The following is a 17,391-nucleotide window of genomic DNA, read 5'->3' as shown; positions in this document are numbered from 1 at the left end:
GGCATTAAGGAGCCCGAAAGCTGAGTTCAGTCTTTGCTGAAGAAAATCTCTATGAAGGAAATGTCGGGAATTATTTTATAGAAAGCGGCTGAATGTAGAGTTTACTGGTGAAACACTGGGAGATTTAGCACGCTATCTGGAATTATTTTCACATAAAGGAATGTTGTTTGGAGGCCAAAGCTCAACGTTGTGCTCCTTGTGCCGCCTGATGCAACATTTCAGGGCTCGGAGTACGCCTTCTGTGTGCGCTGTATTCCTGGGAGAAAAGGACTTTTGAGGACAACTACATGTGGAATCTGCTGGAACGTCTTATTAAATATCGAGTACGAGGCTCAGCGTGGCCAAACGGAAGTCTACACGCTTAGACGCAGTCCTATGTAAAACCCTAATATAATGTGACGTCATGACAAATGATGCCACGATATGTATATGTCAATATGTGTCCAACCTTGGCCTGAACAATAGACTAACCCGAAGCCGAGATAATTATATTTAAGGAGTTGTCTCATCTTCGTAAATAAGTAAAATTACAAAATGCTTCTAAATGCGGGGTACAGCGTTCAACTTTTTCCAGCAGTCCCTTAGACTCATTGCTTCTCTCTAATATTCCGGGATCTGTGGTGGTCCCAGGTGTCGAACCTCTAGAGACCAGTTTGGAATAACTCTTTAAGGAGTCACCATAAAGCTAATTCCTGGACTCGGACCTGAAGCCCTAGTGTCAGGACATTGAGGATCCTTACTGGACTCGGACCTGAAGCCCTAGTGTCAGGACATTGAGGATCCTTACTGGACTCGGACCTGAAGCCCTAGTGTCAGGGCATCGAGGATCCTTACTGGACGAGGACCTGAAGCCCTTGTATCAGGACATTGAGGATCCTTACTGGACTCGGACCTGAAGCCCTGGTGTCAGGACATTGAGGATCCTTACTGGACTCGGACCTGAAGCCCTTGTATCAGGACATTGAGGATCCTTACTGGACTCGGACCTGAAGCCCTAGTGTCAGGACATCGAGGATCCTTACTGGACTCGGACCTGAAGCCCTAGTGTCAGGACATTGAGGATCCTTACCAAGTGTTCTGATGGCCCCTATGGCTACTAGCTTTATCATTAGGATGCATGTAGAGGACACATGACTTCTTGTGTTCCTTGCCCCCGCATTCTCTTCCGAGGTCCCATTTTTAGCATACAATGCCTGGACGAGCCTCTCGGAGTCTGGATTGTGTAACTTAAAGCATGTCTGACAAATTACATGTGTGCAAACCACAATTGAAAGGGACAATAATCTGTTTTGCATTTTCCTTTCATGTTTCGCTGCACTTTCATCTGATCACATAGGACAATGTCAGAAGCGGTTTCTCAACATCTGACATTTTGATCGTAGTAATTCACATTAAGTAACCGCAGAGCCGCCGACACAAGGGGAGAACAAGCAGCCATTGTCATTGGCAGGCAGTACAACGCCGCGGCTCACTGCGGAGACATAACTTGTTTTTTCTTCATCTTGAGCAAAATTTCAGTTCACAGACCCGGTTCTGTATCTAAACACTCTGGACGAGGCTCAGTGGCTTGTAGCCACCCCTCTGACACCCAGTACATGCCATGTTTGCACACAAGCCATGCCACTGCAGTCTATGAGCCTCCATCTTCTCCGGCAAATTACAGCAATATAATGTCGCGTGAATGTACGACCACACAGGATCCCCAAGGAGATCCGTCATCATGATCATCATAATAAAAGCAACTATCAGGGGCCTAACAAATAACTATAGGGTCCTACAGAAAAAGCTGGAATAGGAACGCACTTGCCATGGCCTTGATTGCTCTCCCAAATACATAGGGATAATACACACAGTGATGTCACAGTACAGGGATAATACACACAGTGATGTCACAGTACAGGGATAATACACAGTGATGTCACAGTACAGGGATAATACACACAGTGATATCACAGTACAGGGATAATACACACAGTGATGTCACAGTACAGGGATAATGCACACAGTGATGTCACAGTACAGGGATAATACACACAGTGATGTCACAGTACAGGGATAATGCACACAGTGATGTCACAGTACAGGGATAATACACACAGTGATGTCACAGTACAGGGATAATGCACACAGTGATGTCACAGTACAGGGATAATACACACAGTGATGTCACAGTACAGGGATAATACACACAGTGATGTCACAGTACAGGGATAATACACACAGTGATGTCACAGTACAGGGATAATACACACAGTGATGTCACAGTACAGGGATAATACACACAGTGATGTCACAGTACAGGGATAATACACACAGTGATGTCATAGCTCAGGAATGCCGCACAAAAAAGGCACAGGGAGAAAACGATGTCTCATACAGGTATTAGGCAGGTAGAATGCTCAATACAGGAAAAATATAGCAATGTCTCAGCACTGGCATAATGTAATAAGTAATGTCACAGAGAATGATAATACAGGCTGGGGTAAAACTTGGGGCCACATCCAATTTTCCATGCCAAGTTACACATAATATATCATTAACTGCCTCATATTTCCCAGCAGTAATGTCCTCCCTCAGCCGTCGGGCTGCCGGGCCTGCTACCCTGGTAGACACACCCTAGACAGACATGTAGTTTCACATGTTGCCGGCAGTTTGGCTTAAGCCTTGGTGCAGGGATAAAACACTACATTATAGCCACTGTCCGTGGTGCTGACATTAAATAGACGATATCAGAATATTATATATGGGCCTGTAGTGTGCTGTGATACACAGAGGAACGCAGTACATTAGTATAGCTGGCATAATCTGTGTGTTTCCGGAATTCAGACACTTCTGGCATGAAGAAATGGGACTGGCACACTCGCCAAACCCCGCAAACTAGACTTTCTCTGCATTAAGGCCACAGTCCAATATCGGACAGGTTATGGTCTGGGTAGAATTGCTAATCCACTTGCCAACTGCGACATTTGGAAGATACAAGACCAACTCAGATTACAGATTGTGTCTTGTCAGAATGGAAGCTTGGACCTGGACACCATCTACAAGGCGTCCTCAGCTTTTGATGGTCAAGTCCACTGAATGTAACCATGGAATATAAACCAATCTACAAAGAAGGAGAAATTATACCCAGTGGCATAGCTACAAGGAGTCAAAAGGTTACAGTTGTAAACTTGTGTCTGAGGGTCCAACGTGGGACAAACACCTCTCAATATACTTATACGTATATAGCATATTGCAGTTGGGCTGAAGAACTTAAATCTCAACAACCAATTTCCTGAAGGTTATTCAAGCCCTGGCTTTACCAAATGACCAGTGTCTTAGAAAAGATGCAAGCTCTACCACTACCCAATAACCAATCTCCTCCAGGAGAACCAAGCTCATTGACCAGTTTCCTCCTCTGCCTCTGCTCACTAAACATTCTTGGTCAGGAGATCCAAGCTCTGCCTCTGCCCAATGATCAATCTCATGCAGGAGAAACAAGCTCATTGACCAGTTTCTTCTTCTGCCTCTGCTCACTATCAGGAAATCCAATCTCTGCCTCTGCCCAATGACCAGTCTCCTCCATGACAACTGGAGCGCCCCCAGACACAGGGCCACGAGTTCTCGGTACCAGGCCTCTCTGGTTCGGTTCTGAGGCTGTCACGGTGGCTAGACCCGGTCCGCGACCCTGCTAAGGGGCGTCCAATAAAGGTGGTACAGTCTGTCAGGGATTCGTGACGCCACCTGTGGTGTTTGGTCAGGGTAACCGACGCTGCTGTGGGGTCCGCTGGGGTGATGGAATGGCAGCTGGATGGTATACCTTCCCACAGGTGAAGTATGTCCCCAGGGCTTCCCAGTAAGGTGGATGGTGATGGTGTGAGGTGCAGTCAATAACGAGGACACAGGGTTGCAGTCTCTTTACCTCTTTACTGAAGACTTCAGGATCCTCAATCCAGAGCACGCTTAACAGGGCTATCTGAGACCGGCCGGTCCGATGGGCACATCCAGAGTCCCCTTTGCAGGTGGAAATCAGTGCCACTAGTGCCTGTGTGTTGTAGTGCTACCCTGCTGAGCATTCGGAATAGTCCTCACAACTGCTGTTCTCGTTCGTTCGTTCTTTCTAATTCTCTCTCGCTTGTTCCAGATGTTACTAGTTTCTCGTCCCCCAGGTATGTTATGGCTAGGACGCACCCGTATGACGGGAAGGCTCGGAGCTCTTCCAGGACCCTAGAGACGCCCCTCTCCACGCGTTGCCCCCTATGTCTTCCTAGGAAATTTAAGGTAGACAGCCAACCCTTAATTAACTGTCCTGCGGAGTTTGAAGTAAGGCCTAGAGTCAGTTACTCCCGCGGTGTTCCGGCCACCGGCTACGCGCCTCAGTAGGATGTTGCCTCGGTCTCACGGCACGACTCCTACTGGCTCTCCTTTGTGCTTGATCTCGTTTCTCACTGTTCCACAATATCCTTCCCTTCGTGTCACTTTCTTAGGATACCGCCACGGGGTGTGCAGGCGCGGTTCCGTAACGTTCTGCTCTGTTCGCTAGGCACCTGCCAGGTTCCCACGCCCGACAGGGACCCCCCTGTGTCTTCTCCCTGCAACACCCCCTGCCACGGGATGTTGCCTGAATCCAACCCAGTCAGCTTCTGACTAACTTCCTATCCAACCCCTAGTTTTACCAGTGTGAGGAGTGGCCCAATAAATAAAGCCTTTTGCTCCCCCTAGTGGCCGGAGTGTGAAGTGTAATGTGTGCTTGGTGATACCTGGTCATTAGAATTCCTTCAGTGCCATCAGACGTACCATCACTCCCCTTAGTGGCAGAGTGTCATACTGCAACGACCAGATCTCTGGGGCGCTGCACAACCAAGATCACTGACCAGTTCAGGATATATTAGATCTTTTGCCTTTGCTCACTGACCAGTCTCGTCCAAGAGATCCAAGCTCTCGCTCTACCCAATGACCAGTCTCCAGCAGATCCAAGTTCATGCCTTTACCCAATGACAAGTCTCCTCTAGGAGATCCTGCTCTGCCTCTGCTCAATGGCCAGTTTTCTCCAGGAGATCAAGTTTCTGCCTCTGTCCAATGAGCAAAGGAGATCCATCCTGTGCCTCAAACCAATCAAGAGTCTATTCTAGGAGATTCATGTTCTGCCTCTGCCCAATAACCTGACTCCTCAATGAGATCCAAACTCTTCTACTGCCCAATGAACAGTGTCCTCCACAAGACTTATCCTCTGCCTCTACCCAATGATCAATCTCCTCCAGGAGATCCAAATTCTATGTCTACCCAAACACCAGTGTCCTGCAGGAAATAAAACTTATGGCCTTGCCCAATGACCAGTCTCCACAAGGAGATCCGAGCTCTGCCTAACATTCATTCTTTATCAAGAGATGTAAAAAAAAAAAAAAAAAAAACTTTCAAGCTAAGATCATTGTTATTGGGTTGTCCAGGATTGGAACATTGGATGATCTTTTCACACGATAGACCATTAATATTTGATTGTTGGGAATCATATCTCAGAGACTCCTACTTTATTACCATATAAACGCTGAACAGTTCTAATGGTCCATCCTAAGGATTAGGGTTAGTGTTGGGGGTAAAGTTAGGGTTGGGGCTAAAGTTATGGTTAGGGTTGGGGCTAAAGTTGAAGTTAGGGTTTGGATTAGGTTTACGATTGGGGTCAAGGTTAGGGGTGTCCCAAAACCTCCTGTTACACCTACCCTGATTATACCACAATGTCCTATTTCACATCCCTCTTGTTCTATCTGTTTGTGGCTTTCAGATTTTTTCCTAAATTTCTTTTAGAATTTTTCCTAGACTTTTTATTTCCAGTAATGGAGGAGTTTATAAAGAAGTCCGTGCAGTCTAAGGAGGCAGTGCCTTGTACTGCACATAGAACTTCCTGCCACCACTATATGGACTCGATTCATGGTCACTTACACAGAAATTTACGTGGCTGGTTGACAACCTCAACGGGCCTCGGTATTACACAATTCTAATGATATTTTTTTTGCTATTTTTGCACTGGATTTAGGCAGTAAACAGCTTCAAACGTTTACAAATCGAGCCAAATTGGAGCCAGATTTACAAATAAAAGGAGCAGGAAATTATAATTAACTTTTTATTACGTTCTCGTGCTTATGAATGTTGTGAAGGTCATGTTTACACATACACGATGGTCGAGATAAGCAAAGGATTGTCCAGGATATACAGAGAGTCAACAGAAAAGCCACCATGGACCTCCCAGTGTTCTCCAGGTGATGGTCAGCAGGGCTGCCATAGGCCTTTCCCTACATAAAATGGCCCTTTTTAGGCTGTTTGGGAAGAAGACGTCAGATATTTATGAGTTTTGAGGGGAATATAAATAGGTCTCTTACCCCTGCTGCTTACTTTCTGATGAGAAATGCAAATTGTGCCTAATAAACTCTGTGCAAAGTCAAACCACTTACATTTTTTATGGTTTTTCGATGGAGCAAATATTTTCCTTTCAAACTAGATTACACTGGACTCGGGCCCATGTTTGTCTTTCAATACAACGATTTGTAAAGCTAGATAGCATTCTTTCCGTAGAAAAGTCAGGGACAAATTGTCTATTTTGAGGCCCTACAATGGCGCGTGATAGGCCGCGTTATCAGGAGGCGCAGGCAGCGCGCAGGATTTCCATGAACATCTTTTATCTGAATGTTCTTTCATTCTCAAGAAGAAAAAACAAAAGTCAGAATTGAGAGAGAGAAAAAAAAGTTAAAAACCACAAACTAATAGTCTTGTAAGGAAGCAGATGTCACGGTGGTTGGGTAGACGAGATCGAAAACCTCAACCCTCTTTTGATGAAGTTTTTGAACAGTGTGTGGCATTAATGGCGACTGTAAGCGTAACGCCTGGGGTGCGTCAGGAACCAATCTAACATGGCTGGGATAGTTAGACACGGGGTTAGGCCGGAGTCACACTAGACCGTAATACGGACGAGAGCTATGCGATAAATAAAGTCACATCCTCGCATTGCACACAGATGACATACGGATCACTGTTCGGGAATATTTGTGCCATTTTCGGCTGTCACAATCGGACCATTTTTTTATACGGTAAGTGTGACGCCGACCTTAGGGTAACATACTTGGTGATGACCCATGTGGGTAATGTAACGGTGGTAATCTTAGATCCTCCGATTCCCTATGGCTCCATAGTACATGCGCTGGTATATGTTACCTCCGTTCTGCATCATAATATGGATTACTTCATGAATTAGGTGAGCTAGAAAATGTCAGGTACTTACTCTACTATAAGGCTGAAAGTGAATAACACAAGATCCACCATTCACAATACATGGTATCTCAGCTCACCTCCTCCTGTACAATGGCTGATAAAGGAATCACCATTCACAATAGGTGATGTCACAGCTCACCTTTTCCCCCTCCTGTACAATGACTGATAACACCTCTATATACAATAGATAACACAGGATCCACCATTCACAATAGGTGATGTCACAGCTCACCTTCTCCTCCTGTACAATGACTGATAACACCTCTATATACAGTAGATAACACAGGATCCACCATTCACAATAGATGTTCACAGCTCACCTCCTCCTCCTGTACAATGACTGATAACACCTCTATATACAGTAGATAACACAGGATCCACCATTCATAATAGGTGATGTCACAGCTCACCTCCTCCTCCTGTACAATGACTGATAACACCTCTATATACAGTAGATAACACAGGATCCACCATTCACAATAGGTGATGTCACAGCTCACCTCCTCCTCCTGTACAATGACTGATAACACCTCTATATACAGTAGATAACACAGGATCCACCATTCACAATTGGTGATGTCACAGCTCACCTCCTCCCATCCTGCACAATGACCTCTGTACGGGTCACAGAGCATGTTCACAACATTCTCCCATAGAAGGCAATGGCGTCACTTCCGGCTTGCAGGTTCTTTGTGCCATGTGACTGCTGTAAAGCAGACCTGTAAATAGCTACTACCAGGGCAGTTTGGAATCTAAGGCAAAAATACTGCCACTGTAACCACGTACAGAAAATAGAATAATAAGTCTAAAATATACAATCAGAACATTCAGGAAAAAGAAGTTTGAGAAAAAAAAACAACAGGTTTCATTTTAAAAAAGAAAAAAAATATATATAAATTCTTTTTAATGGGACAACTCATTTTCAATGTAGCTCAATAAAATAAAAAATAAATAAAAATATATACTCATCTCCGTGACCAACGCTGTTCCCCAACGATCTCACGACATTGTTACGTCTGATGAAACTGCGGAGGCTGCAGCCCGTCAGCAGCCACTGATGGGCTGCAGCGCTTACAAGACAAAACAATGTCATGAGATCTGAGATCACCAAGGAACGGAAGAGTTGCGCTGATCCAGCGGGAGAATATAGTTTTTGGGTTGTTTTTTTTTTTTTTGTTGAACACCGTAGTGACAAGAAATCTGCACAAAGCTGGAAAATTCCTTTAAAATTTGCTTTGTAATCTGACAGCAGCAGGATCCCCTTTGATTCTCAATAATAAAAAAAAAAAAACAGAAATTGCTGTTATTTGCTACAATGTATCAGTGCAGTGTACTGATACACTTTCAATGCACTGATACATTGTAGCAAAGTTTCGAGCAGTTCCAAATGACAGACCCAGCTCTGCTTTATCTCAAAATTCCAAGCAATCCAATGCAGCCGTTATATTTTTACATGTATATATATATTTATTTAAATAAAATCCATCTAAGTTTTCGCGTCTCTTGTGGCCGGCTGTGCCGCGCCGAGCGTTTTGCCACCTTTGATTAAATTATGAGGTTGTTTACAGACAGCTAAGGCCGGCCATCAGCTACTTACGTAATCGTCTTCGGTCAGTCCCAGCTTTTGAACAGAACTTTTCACCTCGATGGAAAACTTCTCAAACTCGGGTTTGACTGTCCTGAGTAGAGTGACTGTTTGCAGGGATGAGTACGCTTGCTTTGCCTCAACGTCGTGCTTGTCTCCTCGCCTCCACGAGCCATCTCCTGGGGGACACATAAAAATATTTACCATCTGGGCCAGCTTCTAGAACCATGCAGTAAATAGCCATGTTCGTAAATAACAGTATGGACTATTGTCTGCTAAAGTTGCAAAGTTCCAGTCAAAGTTGGAAAAAAAAAAAATGGCAGGAATGCACCCAGGGAGCACTTTATTTAGCCCCGTCCACTCCTAAAAGACAGGTCGTCTGTCGGGACCGGTGGAGTTTCCATCAGCATTATAAAGAACACAGGGCAGGATGGGGACGGCCATGTCTGGGCGAATATACAGTATCTCTATGCGTTGCTTCCGATATCACATGTCCCTACATGCCCCAAGGATGCTCCTTGGTTTGGTCAATGAGGACGGACAAGTAAATGTTTGTACTCCCCGGGAAATACTTTTATAAACTTGCTCCTCTCCTATTAGGTGGCACCGTTCCTTCTGCCATGTCTCCACAAACTTTGACCCATTACTTGCCCCAGTGACTGGACCACCATTGACCGGCCCCAGTGACTGGACCACCACCCATCAGTGCGGTAGGTGTAGTAGACACCTCTCCCTACTTGTTGATAGGACTTCCAGCACTTCCCTACACAGGGGTGTCGCCAGCACCAAAACTCCAGGACTTGTGGCTGGGAGCCCAACTATCCGGCGAGCGGGCGACATATTGAACGGTATTGGCATCAACATGATGGTGCTACAGTTCAATCCCGGGGTAGAGAAGGAAGCCGCCATCTCCCTGCCCCAGCACTCACTGTCTGTAAAGTGCAGGCTAGAGGAGAGCGTTGGCCTTCAAGACGTCAGCGTCCCGGTGCAATGATGTCATGGCATTGTGCCGCCGGTGCTGGCCCGCTGTTGCTTGCAAAGGAAGAGGAGACCTCAGTGGCAACGGAGGTTACATGAGTATATACTTTCTTTGTGGGGGCTCTTTTGGGTCATTAGTACTTAAAGGTCACTAATTAATCAAATTAACTAAAAGGGCACTCAAGGGGCATTACTGTATTACTTGGAGGGGGCACTGTGCAGGCATCAATACTGACACGGGCACTCTGAAGACATTATTACTGACAGGGGCACTCTAGGGGCATTATTACTGAAGGGGGACACTCTGGGGTTATTACTGATGGACACTGCGGAGGCATTATTGCTGACAGGGGCACTCTGGGGGCATTATTACTAGTGATGAGCGAGTGTACTCGTTGCCCGGGTTTTCCAGAGCACGCTCGGGGGGTCTCTGAGTATTTGTGACTGCTCGGAGATTAAGTTTTCATAGCCTCAGCAGCGTGATTTGCGGCTACTAGACAGCTTGAACACATGTGGGGATTCCCTAGCAACCAGGCAACCCCCACATGTACTCAGGCTGGCTAGTAGCTGTAAATCATTCAGTTGCGATGATGAAAACTAAATCTCCGAACGCTAACAAATGCTTGGAGACCACCCGAGCGTGATGGGGAAAACCCAAGCAACGAGTACACTCACTCATCACTAATTATTACTGAAGGGGGACACTCTGGAGTTATTATTACTGATGGACACTGCGGAGGGATTATTGCTGACTCTGGAAGCATGATTACTTACGGGCACTCTGGAAGCATTATTACTGAATGGGGGCACTCTGGAGGCATTATTACTAAATGGGGGCACTCTGCAGGCATTATTACTGAATGGGGGCACTCTGCGGGCATTATTACTGATGACCACTCTGGAAGCATTATTACTAAATGGGGCACTTTGGAGGCATTATTACTGACAGGGGCACTCTGGAGGCATTATTACTGAAAGAGGGCTCTCAGGGGGCATTACTGTATTACTTGGAGGGGGCATTATTAATGACGGGCACTCTGGAGGCATTATTACTGAAGGGGGCTCTCAGGGGGCATTACTGTATTACTTGGAGGGGGCACTCTGGGGGCATTATTACTGAATTGGGGCACTCTGGAGGCATTATTACTCACAAGGGCACTCTGGGGTATTATTACTGAATGGGGGCACTCTGGAGGCATTATTACTGAAGGGGGGCCCTCAGAAGGCATTATTTGGAGGGAGTGCTCTTAGGGTATTATTACGGACAGGGGCACTCTAGAGGCATTTTATCTTAAGGGGGGCATTCAACAGGCATTATTACTGACAGGGGTACTCTGGAGGAATTATTACTGAAGAAACCACCAGGGATGTGGATAATAACAACTCACTTCCCTAGACCACCAGGGATGTGATACCTTTTCACTTCCATTGACCACCAGGGATGTGATATCCACTTATTTCCCAAGACCACCAGGGGTGTGATAACCACTTACTTCCCTAGACCACCAGGGATGTGGATAATAACAATCCCTGTCTTTCTAATCAGTGGTCGGTGATTGTGTTAAATATTAATTATTCTTATTTTTATTCTGTTCCGAGCACATGGTTTCTTGCTGACACTATCAAAAGCTATTTCTGTGTATGTAGCTCAGAGTATAAGTTAACTCCATATACAGAGGACACGTGATCAGTGTTGAACATATATAAACGCCTCTTAGGAGGGTATGGGGGCTTTTTGTCACGTGGGACGGTCACCTCCCTGCCTTCACCATCATTCTCCATGGACATGAGACAAGACACGAGAACAACAGCTGTTAGCTACTCCATGCCATGATGACTTCAGACTTCACACAGACAGATGACTTTTACCATTCAGCACCTTGGGAAAGATGAGTAACAAGACAAGCGCTGATATTTACACATGAACACTCTGTTCGTAACCGTTTTGCTGCAATGGTGGATAATTCAATAAACCACTATTCTTTCATCAGAAAATCATGACATTTTTCTTTTAAGAATAACGCACCTGGTTAAGTCTCGATTAGATATTTTTGCGCAATAACGATTTTTAACAGATTGGCTGCAGCCTTTACTATTCCATTAGGGCAGAAGTCTTGTGACAGCCGGGAAACAACGGTTATAGGCCAAACCTCTTGTGGAATGATCACTTTAATTTTTCTTGACGTCAGGGACACTGGACAATAATAGCCCTTAGAGTATGTGCACTGGGAGGTTTTTTACATTGTTTTTGGAGCGGAAACTGAGCAGGTACTCACCGAATTCTCCAGAAAAAGTCAAAACTCCTCAAAAACTGGGAGGTTCTGCTCCGAAAGACTCTGAGCACATAGCCCCTTGGTGCCCCTCTCAGGGTCCCAGCTCCTCACTCTTTTCATTTGGCCTGTATTTTCTGAGAAAAGGTGGAACCCCCCAATCACTGGATCAGAGCAGGACGCACTGCCAACACTCAGGATTCTCCCGGCCATTATCATCCAGTAATGTATCACTGACATATTTATTGCTGCATTAATAAATGAGTGCTACCTCTGGATCTCTGGATCGCTGCCTCCATGGACTTGGGTGCGTGACAAAGCCGCGTCTACTGCAGTCACATCGGGATTTATTTGCTTTATCATTTAGCAGAGCTGACAACTGACACCTGGAAAAGCAGATTCCTCTCCGTGCTGCTTGTTTGTCACGTGCTGCTATTAGGCGACAAACACCAGACTGATGAGGTCATTGACCTCTATGGGCATCAGACGCCAGGTTATCAGGGGATGCCCTCTCTTTTGGTTGACACTGCTGGTTACTCTGCCTCCCTGCCAAAAAAGTATCATAAGTTAAAAAATAAATGAAAACAAAAAACGAAAACCTCTCCCACCATTGGCGCTCTGTCGTCCTCGAAGCCTTTGCTTACAAGTGTCCTCAGCGGTCATGTGCCGTACTACAGGTATCACCACTCAGCGATGGGAGCCATAATGCCGGCAGTACGGCACATGAAAACTGATCGGCTGCAGTGGTCACATAGCTGAGTGCAGTAGCCCAACAGAGAAATAATAGATGGCATTTTAGAACATCATTTTTGGGATCGGTTTTCGGAAGGCCCAACAATTAGCAAGTAATTACGGTAAATTCTTTGGATAAGGGATTCATGAAGGTAATAAAACTTTAACGATCAGGCATGGAAAATCGAATATGTCCAATCTGTCCTACTTTGACATCTGCCACTGGGATAGTTAGGACGCCTCCAAGAACATTTTATAGCTGATCCTGAGTTCAACCAAAATTTATCTAATGCGAAAGGGCACAATTAGGGCCGAGCTGTGTGTAAGGAGACAATATGGCAGCAGACCAAGCCCCTATGGTTTCCTGCCAAGGAGCTGCGCAGAGACATAAGTGGCCATGGCATGATTTTTTTTTCTGTCGGATGTATGAAATCAGAGGCAAATGGAGGTCCTGTATGGTACCATAAGTGGTGTATTGTGGCTCTGTACCACTCTCACCTTGTACAGAGCTATACTGGAGGAAGTAGGAAACGATGGTTAATGGATCTGCTGTCATAAAACCCTTCCAAATGTCAACATTGACTTATTCCAATGAAAACACTGCACTAGGAAATGATTGTTGAGTTCTGGCATCGTCCAGGCTAAACATGGCATGTAAGAATGTGGATGAGCCCGGTGTGGGGCGAGGTCGCAGGTGACAGGGAAATTCCTTGTAATGTGCAAACAGAAATGAGGGGATTTCTTTGTGATCATTATTTCCTTCTTAGTATGGGGGGAGATTACAGTCAGAGCAGGGCTCGGATATTTCACCTCCTGGCATTTGGGATGGTTTGGGATAGCGCCAACGGGGGAAACCTAAACCTGGTGCACCGTACCAGCACCATGCCAGTCTAACACCCAGAGCAGCGTCTGCCCATACGCCAATTTTTCCTGACCACGTGCTGCCCTTTTCTGCCTAGCCAGTGACTGGGAGACCCGCCGCACAGCCCCTTTATTCTCAGAACGTGTAGGCAATACCATGGGATTAACCCTTTAATTCTTACATTATTAGTCAGCTGTGATGTATTAGTGTATCAAGGATGTGTTCTTTTCCTTTTATTAATTTGCCCCTTCTTCCCTGTATGTGTTTTTAACAAGTGGGTGTGGTCCTCAAGGTGACCCTCATGAGGAACAGTTGACGGACACGCTCATTTGGAGAAAAAGATTACATTTACATACAGGGATGAGGGGTTATATCTCAAGAACGGAGAGTCTCAGGAACACAAGAAAAACGACGTCAGACTCTGGAGAACAGCGGCGTTTACACCAGGGGTAATGTTATGATGTGGTGGTTTAGGAGCAACATGGAACGAGCTCTGAAGGAAGTGGTATCTCTACTGACCGCAGTCCCTAAGCTCAACACAACACTAGAAGTAGCCGTGGAATGCTCCTAACTCTCCCTAGGCATCTCGTCACAGCCTAAGAGCTAACTACCCCTAAAGACAGAAGCAGGAAAACTATCTTGCCTCAGAGAAAATCCCCAAAGGATAGATTAGCCACCCACAAATAATGACTGAGTGGAGAGGGAAAAGACATACACCGAATGAAACCAGGATGAGCACAGGAGGCCAGTCTAGCTTGATAGACAGGACAGGATGGAATACTGTGCGGTCAGTAAAAAACCCTACAAAAATCCACGCAGAGTTTACAAAAAATCTCCACACCTGACTAAAGGTGTGGAGGGCAAATCTGCCTCCCAGAGCTTCCAGCAAGACAGAATTAATTCATACTGATAAGCTGGACAAACATAGAAAGCACAGAACGGATAAGTCCACAAACTGTGGACAGAAAAGAGCAAGCAAGAACTTAGCTTTGCTGAACTGGTCAGGATAACAGGGAAATCCAAAGAGATGTGAATCCAACCAGGAACCATTTACAAGTGGCACTGGCTGAAGAAAGAGCCAGGCATAAATAGCCGAGCAGAAAAGACGATCAGTGGAAGCAGCTGCTGACAGCAAAATCTAAGGAGCAGCCATACCACTTGAAACCACAAGAGGGAGCCCAAGAGCAGAACTCATAAAAGTGCCACTTACAACCACCGGAGGGAGCCCAAGAGCGGAATTCACAACAGGGTAAGTAACAAGTCCTCATTAAACCTGAGTTTCGGCATGATTTTTCTTATGCGGTGTTCACATTTGCTCCGTTACGGTCAGTCAGGCGCCATGGGTGTCTGTCACATGACCCCCAGCAATTATACATATTTATGATTAATGACCCCTTTAAGCCTTAAAGGGGTTGTACAGGGTTATAAAAACATGGCACCGCACTCGGCCACAGTTTGTGTATGATATTGAAGTTTAGCACAGCTCACTTTAATGGAGTTGATCTGCAATACCAGAAACAAACAGTGGAAAATGGTGGCGCTGTTTTCAGGAGAAATCAGCCATGTAGGTCACCTTACACTAGAAATGATGCAAGGGAAGCTATTTTTTTTTTTTTCGTGAGCGAGGGCCGTTCAGGGCCGATTCACAAGATTAATGCTCAACCTGGAAAGCGGTAAGCTAAGTTTACTTTCCATCAGTCTTCGCAGCAAACAGCATCTGGCTCCATCAAGGACTCGGATCTGTTGACACATTGATGCCAGGATACAGAAAGCATTTCCAATACTTTGCACCTTCAGGACTCTAAACAATCCTAGAATAAATCAGATCTCCCAGGTCCTCGCCCGAGTGGCAGATGGGAATCTGGTTTCACTCATCGATCAATTTATTTATCTGTTCTCTCGCAAGACGGGCCACATTTATGAGATTAAACAATGCAATAAAATCAGCTGAATAACATACGTCTCGGAACAGAATTCAGCTAACATAAGCAAAGCAGCAGGAGAGGAATGTGCTGATCTTGTGGGAGGCAGTGACCTCGCCACTCTTGTCCCTGTAATATTGAGAACATGGCGGCATAGAGCAGAATCAGAGCCATAGAGCAGGTAAGGACAGAACCCTATGCAGTCAATCAGATATGAGCGATACCCACGGCAGAGAGGGGAGTATGTTGATTTTGTAGGATACAGTGACCTGTTCATTCCTACCATTGTATTATTGATAACTTGGCTCCCTATGGAATGACTGTGTGATAAAGTAGGCAGGGAAAAAAACACTCTGAAGTCAATCACATGATAGAAAGTGGTCAAAGCGACAGAGGGGGAGTATGTTTATCATATGGAAGGCAGTGACCTGTTTACTCCAGTCATTGCATAATTAATAACTTGATACCCTATGGAAAGACAGTGCCATAAAGCAGGAAAATGGAAAACTATAGGCAGTGAAAGATGATAGGAGTCCTCACAGCAAAAGAGGAAGAGAGTGTTGATTTTGTGAGAGGCAGTGACCTTTTATAGGGACTGCATTCACTGTATCGTGGACTCAGTATGGCATGGTCAGTGTGACAAAGAAGGTGAGGTGATAAGGAAAGGTGACTAGGCAGCCAGTCAGATATGAGTGGTCACAGCAACAGAGGAGAAAGATGCTGACTTTGTGAGAGGCAGTGACCTGTCCTCTGCTTTCACAGTATTACTGATAAAGTGACAGAGTCAGTGGCAAGCAGTTGCATGTCAGCCCTGGTCCTTAAAAGAGCGTGAAGACCCCTCTGCACATGGTAATTTGGGCCCTGGTACAGATTTGACATTGAGTCCCACCAACAATACTCTTCATCACTGGGTGGCAGGTAAAAGTTCACAACAAAAGAAGAGGGGTGTGCCGATCTTGTGGGAAGCAGTGACTTATCCAGTCATTTGATTATATTTGTAAGGGTAGGCCTACGTGTAATAAAGCCATTAGTATGAATCGCATATAGGTAAAACACTTTTTTTTTCCAGGCATTGAATGTGTGAAAATAATAACAGCGGCAGCAGAACAAGAGGGTGTTGATTTTGAGATAGACAGTGACCAGCCTTGGTGATAAGTATGAGATTGAACAAACACAGAGACCGTTAACGGAACTGGTTAGCAAGATGAAGCTCAACCTACCATATGACGAGCTGTTGAAGAGTTCAATGTTGATGAAGACGTAGTCCCCTTTGGTCAGTCCTTGTCGGTGTGCGGCCAACATGATGTTCCGGACGGTGTCGCTGCTCGCGCACATTATCACGACTGAAGGAGAAAAACAGCAAAAATAAAATCAACCACCTAGAATATCAAGTCTAAGTACTCGCAATGCACCTAAAAAAAACTGAGGATGTAGCAGAGCTGATTTCGTCATCATATATTTGGAGAAATCCAATTATATTGACTTATCGAACTATCATAAGGCAACTCAGAGCTGTTATATAACCCCCAATCCAGACCGTCAAATCTGACAGTCAGCCTTTGAATGACCCCCCACCTTATGTGCTCAAAACTAGTGGTATGGCGAGTACTACACTATTTAAAGGGACGTTACATACATCAGAGTCTCTTTACTTTTTGTCTTCATCTCTTTATTGCAAAAGGTAAAATAGAGGTAAAATAAACATATTGTGCCTCGACGTCTTGAGCTGCAGCATTTGCCCACTCGACGTGCTGCAAATTATAAGCTCAGCCTCCACTGATTAACCGGCAGAGCGGCAGAGCC

General features: G+C 45.4%; 1 protein-coding gene across 2 annotated transcripts in view; it reads right to left on the bottom strand.

Annotated features, from left to right (window-relative positions):
• Positions 1 to 17,391, bottom strand: part of NPR3 (natriuretic peptide receptor 3) — a 76,169-nt gene that overhangs the window by 35,074 nt on the left and 23,704 nt on the right. For both annotated transcript variants that reach the window (XM_069745986.1, XM_069745987.1), the window contains exons 2-3: positions 16,809 to 16,931; positions 8,837 to 9,003 (exon numbers count right to left, since the gene is read on the bottom strand). In XM_069745986.1, the coding sequence (XP_069602087.1) occupies positions 8,837 to 9,003; positions 16,809 to 16,931 (290 nt within the window). The remainder of the gene's footprint in view (positions 1 to 8,836; positions 9,004 to 16,808; positions 16,932 to 17,391) is intronic.

The sequence above is a fragment of the Ranitomeya imitator genome, chromosome 1, assembly GCF_032444005.1.
Source record: "Ranitomeya imitator isolate aRanImi1 chromosome 1, aRanImi1.pri, whole genome shotgun sequence".
NCBI classification, from domain to species: Eukaryota; Metazoa; Chordata; class Amphibia; order Anura; family Dendrobatidae; genus Ranitomeya; species Ranitomeya imitator.
Note: the sequence above shows the minus strand (reverse complement) of the source record. Positions and strands in the feature narration are given on the sequence as shown.